The sequence below is a fragment of the Rhinichthys klamathensis genome, unplaced genomic scaffold (assembly GCF_029890125.1).
Source record: "Rhinichthys klamathensis goyatoka isolate OS25496 unplaced genomic scaffold, OSU_Roscu_1.1 h1tg000181l_1, whole genome shotgun sequence".
In the NCBI taxonomy this organism is placed as follows: Eukaryota; Metazoa; Chordata; class Actinopteri; order Cypriniformes; family Leuciscidae; genus Rhinichthys; species Rhinichthys klamathensis.
Window position 1 is genome coordinate 6,280,116 of NW_026606709.1, and position 9,761 is coordinate 6,289,876.

General features: G+C 38.8%; 1 protein-coding gene across 1 annotated transcript in view; it reads right to left on the reverse strand.

Annotated features, from left to right (window-relative positions):
* Positions 1-8,526, reverse strand: part of sema3ab (sema domain, immunoglobulin domain (Ig), short basic domain, secreted, (semaphorin) 3Ab) — a 31,611-nt gene extending 23,085 nt beyond the window's left edge. Inside the window, 3 exon segments of the mRNA XM_056261395.1 lie at positions 8,368-8,429; positions 8,432-8,498; positions 8,500-8,526. Coding sequence (XP_056117370.1) covers positions 8,368-8,429; positions 8,432-8,498; positions 8,500-8,526 — 156 coding nt within the window.
* Between the last annotated feature and the right edge of the window lie 1,235 nt (positions 8,527-9,761).

Consider the following 9,761-nt stretch of genomic DNA (forward strand, 5'->3'; position numbering starts at 1 on the left):
ACGTTACTAACCAGCGGTAAATCTCTCTTTATTAGAGAATGCAATACTACTAATAATAGTAATAATATTATCAATAGTAATATAATTACAGTAATGTGATGACTTATTTTGTATAGAATAAAGCTTGATCCAGCTTAGGAGTCAGGGCTGTTTTTATTATTGTAACACTATTAGTATATTAGGTATTATTATAGTCTTATCACTTGCCTGTATTTTGTTCAATAATCATGAAGACTTACAAAACGAGATGTTATAGGCCTATCCTTCCTATGATATAGGAAGAATATCATGGCAGTTACTTTTTCATACTATAAATTAAAAGGTGAATGAGAACGTCTCTGTCAGCTCAATTGTCATGTAAAAAAAGATTGTAATTTTATAATTATAATAATTGTTTGCAGATTAATATTTTACCATTCTTTGTGTCCTGAAGTAAATGTCCCTTTTTCTGTTTCAGTTCTAAGAAAAGCAGTGGGCCTATTAAACAATGCTTAGAGAGCATTTGTGTGTGATTTGAGTTGGACCGAAATCTGAAAACTTAAAGAGAATGACCTGTTTAGTTGGCTCAAAGTTCATTAAAACAACTATTTCAAAAGCTGAAGTGATTTTCTTTTTTTATATTATAGTTAGAATATGTATAACTCAATGTTTTAAATAATTGGAAAAGCTGAATAATCGTTCCAAACTTACTGATTAGTCTGCGAAAATAATCGATGATTAGTCGATTAATCGTTCCAATAATCGTTAGATTAATCGATTATCAAAATAATCGTTTGTTGCAGCCCTAGTGGCTACGCCACTGCCACATTTGGACCTGACTGTGTTAAACACACCACATACTCAAGAACATCAAACCAAATGCTTGGCTTACATTAATGTGTAATATAAAATCTGACCATAGAGTTGACTTTGGCGGAAAGCTGAAAGTGATTGCTGATAGGCTGTCCCAATCAGTGGCGCCTGCACAATCCAATCACGTTTGAGAGGGAAACAACAAATTGAGGGTGTCCGAGATTTTTCTTTTTCTTTTTTTTTTTTACTCGGGTACTCACGGTTATGGATAGAAATGTATTGGAGTAAAGAGTACAATATTTGCCTCTCAAATGTACTTGAGTAAAGTCATGAGTACTCCCCAAAAATGATACTCGAGTAAAGTACAGATCCCTCAAAATTGTACTCAAGTACTGTACTCAAGTAAATGTACTCCGTTACTGTCCGGCTCTGACAATTTGAATCACTCAGCGTGCCACACACACATCAAGGTCACTGTTTACTGATGTCACTGATAACCATTTTGGAACGAATTTAGCAATCTTCAAAAAGTGTTTGAAATGCAATATAATTATATAATATACTCATTTAACTATATAATATAATTTAGTTCACACTTTATTTCTCAACATAGTGATTTAAAAAAGGGAAACATTACAAACAAAAATAATGTTAAACAAGTTTTCTGAATGCAGTGATCAAAAAATTGTTTTGTTTCTCACATTTGAGAGGCTATTCAGCATAGATCATACATATTGCACATGATTTTCAACACAGTCTAAGGAAACCTCTGAATGTATCAGAGGACTGAGATTCAGCCTTTCCTGAGAAGACTTTTGTATCAAATCAACTGCACTGTCTAAATATGCATTTTCACCTACTTTACAGTAGATTCAGGAATATTCCAGGGTCATGAAACTTTAGAGAGTGTCAGAAATGGCGTACATATACAATGGCAGTGAATGTTCATCTCAAGGCATTTTTTTCTGACAAAAGTTTGGGGTTGTCTGCATTTATTTGATCAAAAATATAGTAACAATTGTAATATTGTGAACAATTATTAGAAATAAAATAAAACAAATTAAAATAACAGATTTATATGTGAATACATTTTAAAATATAATTTATTCCGGTGATGTCAAAGCTACATTTTCAGCATAATTTCTCGTCTCCAGTGTCACATGATCATTCAGGACTCATTCAAATATACTCATTTGCTGCTCAATAAAAAAATGTGTTTTAAAAAAATGTATTTTATGAATAAAAGGAAGAGCATTTATTTATTTTCGTAACAGAGACAAGTCTTTACTGACATTTTTTTTTATCAATTTATTTAATCCTTATAAAAAAAAAATTATTAATTTCTTTCCAGATGTGTAAATCTTAAGAATCGTGTATGAGGGCTTCATTGGAAAAAGTAATGGAAGTGTATTAGTGGGAAAAAACAAGGTTTCTATGGGACTGCTGTCACAGCGAGTTACGTTCTCCCTGTGGCTGGAGAGAGCCGAGTGTGCTGTAATACAGCTCCTGATGGCAGTGCAGAGGCTTTTGGTGCTCGAGCCCCTGCCCTTTATCAAACTTAATAAAACAAATATCAATGATAATATTGTGGGGGGGGGGGGGGGGGGATGCATTTGGTTATAATTAACATGACAATGTGTACAAAACTAAAGTAGCCTATACGTTTATTTTTACGTTTCTGTCAGTCTGAGGTGTCGTTGCCATAACGCGTTGCTATGGGTTGACTGTCTTGCTTCGGACTTGACTGAAGAGGTCAGTCTCCGTTTTCGAGGGTCGAAAACTCCGGAGTATAGGCTAGTGTGTGTGGTCTGCAGGCGCAACCTTAGCGAAGGTGAACAAACACTTTTTCCTGTTACACATAGGTCTAAATCAAGATATATCGTATATCAAATTGTCTGGCAATGAATAGAGTAGGCAATTTCAGAATCACTGTATCATGATACTATCGATATGATGGACAAAATTGTATTGTAGTTGCGAGTACACCAGAGTCCTATGCAATTATTCTTGCCTCACTAAATGCCCCTAAGTGTCCTCCTTTTTGGTGATATGGAAATGGCCACCCTAATGGTAAGTAGTAGGCTATTCAAGTCACTTGTATTTTGTCTATGTATATTGATACACCGTTTACTATGCAGTAAACATAATTGTGCTAGCATAGATAATTATGCAGCAATAGTATAATAGTACAGTACTGGTCAAAAAATGTGGACACTACTATTTTAATGGTTTTTTTTGGGGGTTTTTTTAAGAAGTCTCTTATGCGCATCAAGCCTGTATTTATTTGATCAAACATACAGAAAAAAATATTACAAATTGAAATAATACTTTTCTATTTTAATATACTTTAAAAAAAAATCATTTATTTCTGTGATGCAAAGCTGGATTTTCAACAGCCATAACTCCAGTCTTTAGTGTCACATGATTCTTCAGAAATCATTATATGCTGATTTATTATCAATGTTGGAAACATTGGATTCATTTTTTCAGGATTCATTGATGAATAAAAAGTTAAATAAAACATTAAATTAAAATAGAAATTATAAGTCTTTACTGTCACTTTTTAAATCAATTTAGCACATCCTTGCTGAATAAAAGTATTAATTTCTTTTTCTTTTTTTTTTTAAAGAAAGAAAGAAAATGACTGACCCCAAACTTTTGAACGGTAGTGTATATTGGTACAAAATATTTCTATTTTAAGATGCTGTTCTTTTTTTAAAACTAAGAATCCTGAAAAAAAAAGTATCAAAGGTTATAAGTATTATAATAGAAAACAATTACTTCAAAATGTAGTAATATTTCACACAATATTACTGTTTTCTCTGTATTTTAGTTCAAATAAATGCAGCCATGATGAGCATAAAAGGCTTCTTTCAAAAACATTAAAAATAGTAGTGTCCAAACTTTTGGCCGGTAGGCTACTTATACACTATTATACTTATATACTTATAATACTATATAATATGAAGACTTCAGATGCAAAAGCCTCTAAGTCCGTCAAAGTTTTTATTTAATATTGACATTTTTATCAGGCTTTTATGTAGGCCTATGTACGGAGAGCATTCACTCAATATTATTATCTCATTTTTGACAGAGGTGGCTTTTAGAGGCTTTTGCACCGGAGGTCTTCATGTGTTTATATATATATATATATATATATATATATATATATATATATATATATATATGCCCCTTTTTTTTTACATTTGAGCCCCTGCCCCTGAGGAAATCTCTGCACGTCCCTGGCTGTGAACGTGTGAAACTGCATCCTGATCAGATAAGCTCTGAAAATGTGTCTGTGTTTCTAAAGGAGAGAGAGAGAGAGAGAGAGAGAGAGAGAGAGAGAGAGAGAGAGAGAGAGAGAGAGAGAGAGAGAGAGAGAGAGAGAGAGAGAGAGAGAGAGAGAGAGAGAGAGAGAGAGAGAGAGAGAGAGAGAACTGTCTGTATAACATGATTTCCATTACACGAGAGTAGATGTTAAAACTTCATGCTGATTTGTACTCGGCTTTCGCCAAGATAAGCAAAACTAAGACGTAGCTTTACAGTAAACTATGCTTCTCCATCCATTTACGCTTCTTTCCATATGGTGGTGTGAATCTCCTTCTGTCCGGCATTAACGGCTGCAGTGAACTTGGCGCGTCAGCACACGCGACGGCTGCAACTACAGGACCAGCACGACAACCGTCTGGATTGAGCCGAGTAGGGGACATCTCTAGGGTCTTCAAGTGGGCACCTTCCGTCCTCAGTGTTTCGTCGACTAGCCCATGACACCTCAAGAGGGCTCGACAGTGACTCTGGCGTCCCAGAGTCACCCCCCTCCGTCCCCCACTCAACTCAGTCCAGCTTGCTGACCTCTACATTCCTCCTGCTGCTGAGACCTAACCACACTCTCACAATCTCTCCGCAACCCGACCATACGCGCCAACCCGTTTGACTGAGGCTGTCGAGCCCCACTGGTGCGTTAATATGCAGTTTCAGTGGACAACGGTTCCGTATGGCATACCACCTACCGCAAAACACAATATCTGCCCAACCACCCGTCATTCACGCAACAACGTATACAAATAAACCAACAGACTCTTCAAGTTTTCAAGAATTCTACGAAACCGTAGCGTGGCGGCCTGCACACAGCCAGCTAGAATCTTTCCGTCTCAACCACAGCCAGTTGCTGCTCCTTTCTGCTACTTCAGATAAGTTCTTTACTGTGTGACGCAACTCTTGGCCGCTGAATCCGATGTCTCTGAGGAACCGGGTTGTAGAGTGTGCCACAAAACCTCGGCAACCCACTTCCACTGGATAAACCTGGACTCTCCATCCTCGCTGTTCTGATTCAGTGGCCAGATGAGCATACCACAGTTTCTTCCTCTCATATGCCTCATCTACCGCATCCTCCCATGGCACTGTTAACTCTATCAGTTGAACAATGCGTGCTGATCCATACCACAAAACAATATCTGGTCGTAGGATAGTGGTGGCAATCTCAGGTGGAAAAATAAGCCGTTGATCAAGATCAGCCAGCATCTTCCAGTCCCTAGCAGCTTCCAGTTGTCCTGGGCGAGAATTGGTGTTAACACCTTTTCTTGCTGGTTGCTCGCCTGGGCGGAGGAATATTGTCTTCTGCATGTAATGTCTTGCTAGAACAGGTGGCAACTTATTGGTCATGTTACGCTTGCCTTCTAATGCTAAAGCCAAACATCGCAGTACTTGGTCATGGCGCCAAGTAAACCGACCTTGGCTAAGAGCCACCTTACATCCTGTCAAAATGTGCCTTAATGTGGCAGGTGATGAACACAAAGGACAAGAGGGATCCTCTCCTACCCAGAGGTTTAGGTTCTGCGGTGATGGGAGAACATCATATGTTGACCTAATAAGGAAACTGATCCTACTCTCTTCCATTGACCAAAGGTCTTGCCAACCCATCTTACGTTGTTCAACACTCTCCCATCTCATCCACTCTCCCTGCTTGGCCTGGGAAATGGCCTTTATACACCTCATCCTCTCCTCCTGCTTACGCACCTCGTTGACTACCAGCTTCCTCCTTTGAGCTGGGCCTGCCTTGTGCCATTTAGGAGGAGCTAAACTGAGCCCAAAACCCCCTCTTCCATGCTGTACCTGTCCCACGATATCCCCAATTTGAAGGGCAGCCTTTACCTCTACTACAGATTTCTTTGCTGACCACTTTCTACCAGTTTTTAACACAGGGGCTGCCTCCCTTACACATTTGTCGCGTGACTCTACTAAGGTCATTTCCAGTCTGACCTTGGCACACTTAAACTCCTCGGTTAAAGCAGAGACTGGCAGCTGCAATATTCCTTTACTATAAAGTCCCACTCTGCTGAGGCAGCGTGGAACTCCCATCCATTTCCTGATGTATGAACTTATCAACGCTTCCAGCTTATCCACTGTTGTCAAAGAAACGTTGTACACGGTCAGTGGCCACAGCAACCTCGGCAGTAGACCAAACTGAAAGCACCAGAGTTTTAGTTTGCCAGGTAGAGCACAGCTGTTTATGCTCTTCAACCCTTCCACTGCTTGTCGTCTAACTTCTCCCACCCGAACTGTGTCCTTTAGATCCCCATCGTACCATCTCCCAAGACTCTTCACTGGCTTCTCAGAAACTGTTGGTATTGCCTCACCATTAATGAAGAATGTTTTATCTACTACCTTTCCTTTAACTATCGAGATGCTCCTTGATTTAGAGGGCTTGAATTGCATTCGTGCCCATTCAATATTGTCTGTTAACTTCCCCAATAACCGATTAGTGCAGGCTACTGTTGTAGTCATGGTTGTCATGTCATCCATGTATGCTCTGATTGGTGGTAGTCGCATCCCAGAAGCCAAGCGCTCTCCTCCTACTACCCATCTTGATGCCCTAATGATTACTTCCATCGCCATGGTAAAAGCCAGTGGAGAAATGGTGCATCCTGCCATTATTCCAACCTCTAGGCATTGCCATGCAGTGCTGAATTTTGGAGTTGAGAAACTGAATTGCAAATCTCCAAAATAGGCTTTCACTAAATTTGTTATTGACATTGGTACTCTGAAAAAATCAAATGCTGCCCAAAGAAGCTCATGTGGCACTGAACCATATGCATTAGCCAAATCCAGGAATGTCACATGGAGCTCCTTCCTCTCCTTTTTAGCTGACTGAATTCGTTGCCAGATAACATTGATGTGTTCTAAGCATCCTGAGAACCCTGGAATGCCCGCTTTTTGAACTGAGGTGTCAATGAAGCCATTCTTTAACAGGTAGGTGGACAATCTCTGGGCAATAATTCTGAAGAAAATCTTACCCTCAACGTTTAATAGTGAAATAGGACGAAACTGACTGATGCTTGTAGCATCTTTTTCTTTAGGTATAAAGACTCCAACTGCTCTGCGCCATGCTCTAGGTACAACCTGTTTTTCCCATGCCACTTTTATCAATTTCCACAAAATTCGCAGAACTCCTGAAGCACTCTTGTACACTCTGTACGGAACTCCATTAGGCCCTGGAGATGATGAAGCCCTTGCCTTTCTCACAGCCTGCTCTACCTCTTTCCACTTAGGTGCACAGACCTCCATTTGGTATTCTGGTGGGTTGATAGGTGGTATGTCTGATGGAATTGACATAGGCTCAGTGAATATTCTCTATTTGGAAGTTTGAATGGAGGAAGAACATTGTCTTTGGTAGCGTGCAAATTGCATGTTGCCATTATTTGACCCTGATGTAACTGTTCCTGACAAAAACTGTATTTTTCGACCCACGTTTTTGTTGTAGATCCTCTTTCAGTGGTCATGGACATTTTTCTCCTTAAAATCAGATATTCAATTTAAACACACACACACTTGTTGTGTTTCCATGTTTTGAGGACGTCCATAGACATAATTTGTCATAATTCCTATTGTCATAATTCCATAGACATAATTCTAGAGACTGTACAACACACAGTTTGTACAGTATATTATTTCTCTTTAACCTAAAACTCCCCCTAAACACAAGCCTCACAGAAAACTTTCTGAATGTTTACATTTTCAAAAAACATAATTTACTATGATTTATAAGCTGTTTTCCTCATGGGGGCCAAAAAAATCCCCACAAAATCAAATATTTCTGGTACTACTACTTGTGGGGAATTTCTTTATTATTATTTTTTTGCTCTTTAATGCAAACAACATGTCTTGTATGAACTGTTCCATATGATGTAAGATTTATTTTACCTTTGTTCTGTGAAGGTTATGTTTATAAGTATATAAGCTAAAGTGGGCTATGGTTTTGCCCTGGTACCGTTTGTCTGTACTTCGCTGTGTTTATTTTGTTCATTATTTATCCAGGTGAATGGATAGCAGCTCTCAGCCAGACTCTATGTGATCAGTATGACAGCTTTACTCTGAAATATTCATACTCTATTCGCTAGAAACAGATCCCCCTGTGTACTGATGTGTTCGAGTTTGTATGGGCAGAGAGAGAGAGAGAGAACAAGAGAAAAAGAGAGGCTAAAAGTACATCTTTTTACATAGAACTTTATATGATGTCCTATGTGCAGTGCTGGTCACCAAAATTGGTTTAATGCTCTTCTAACCCCCTTTTCTTACCAGTTGCTGGTCCATGTTGATGTCCACCAAGTTGAAGGACAGCACATGGTCCTTTGCCCCACAAAAAGCCGACCTCTCTCCTCGTCCAATAAAAAGGTGTGATAGGCAGAGCTGTTGGCCAATCCATTGAAAAGTGAGCAGGTTGTTGGACTCCAACATTTCTGTGGGGAAAAGGTGAACATAGTATATAGGATTTATTGCACATTTATTGCACAGGAGAATGGTTTTCAACAAACTTCAAAAGCAAACGCTGAGAGTAAAATTAAAAACACATTTGCTGAGCTTTCAAATATGTCAATAATATGCAAAAACTTGATGTTTGATCTTCATTTTACAGTTATAAGGCTGATGGGAAGACTAAAAGATGGACTTTGGCACTGACAGCGAACAGCTCAGCAGGGACGGCAGCTCTCCTCTAGTGTGTGTGAGACGTGTGACTGTGGTTTTGGCTAAAATACAGCTGGGAAAGTTGGCGGTGCTCATGGATACACATAGGCATTTGCTTGTAGATTTAGCTTTTGTTCTTTATATAGTTTTTTCTATATAGAGCAAATAACTGAATGAAGCCAAGCCATGAAAAACATGAGCAATCTGTATAAATTAGTTTCAAGTAGCTTCAAAACATTGATGGGACACATTTGCTAGAGATTTCTTATTTAATTTATTTCTTTCTTTATTATAGGAATAGTTCATCCAAAAATTACAATTCTGTCAACATGTACTCATCCTCGTGTTCGAAACATCACTCTCAAAGAATCATTCTACGGTGGCTGTCAAGCCACAAGAAAGCATAATAAAAATACCATGACAAAGTATCAAGCCTTCTGAAGACATGCAATAGAGCTTTGTGTGAGAAAGAGATTCAAATGTTATCTTTACATTCAAATTTGAAAATGTGCATGCAGAGATGATATCTGGCTACAGTGAATTTTCAGTGAATAACAACTGACAATTTTATCTCTTTACCTCAAACAAATCTATTATATTGCATCTGGAAATATATCACGGGTAGCGAAGTGTGAAGAGACCAACATTTGCCCATTTAACACTGTCCGGGAAGCAGACACACACTGTCAGTTTAAATCTAGACTAAAAACACATCTCTTTTACCTGGCATTCACATAGAACATTATGCATTTATATTATTCAAATCAGTTAAATGATTATTAGGCTGCATAGATTAGGTCAGCCGGAACCGGGGACACTTCCTACAACATCCAATGTACTCGTTACATCATAGGAAGAATGGCATCTACGCTAATGTTAGTCTTTCCATTTATTCCGAGGTTTACTGAAGTCAGCCGGATCCGGGCCGTATCCAGATCAGACGGTGAACCTGCGCCTGGACACGACCACAACGCATCCCTGAAGTGCCAGCCTCAACAGCCGGTGAA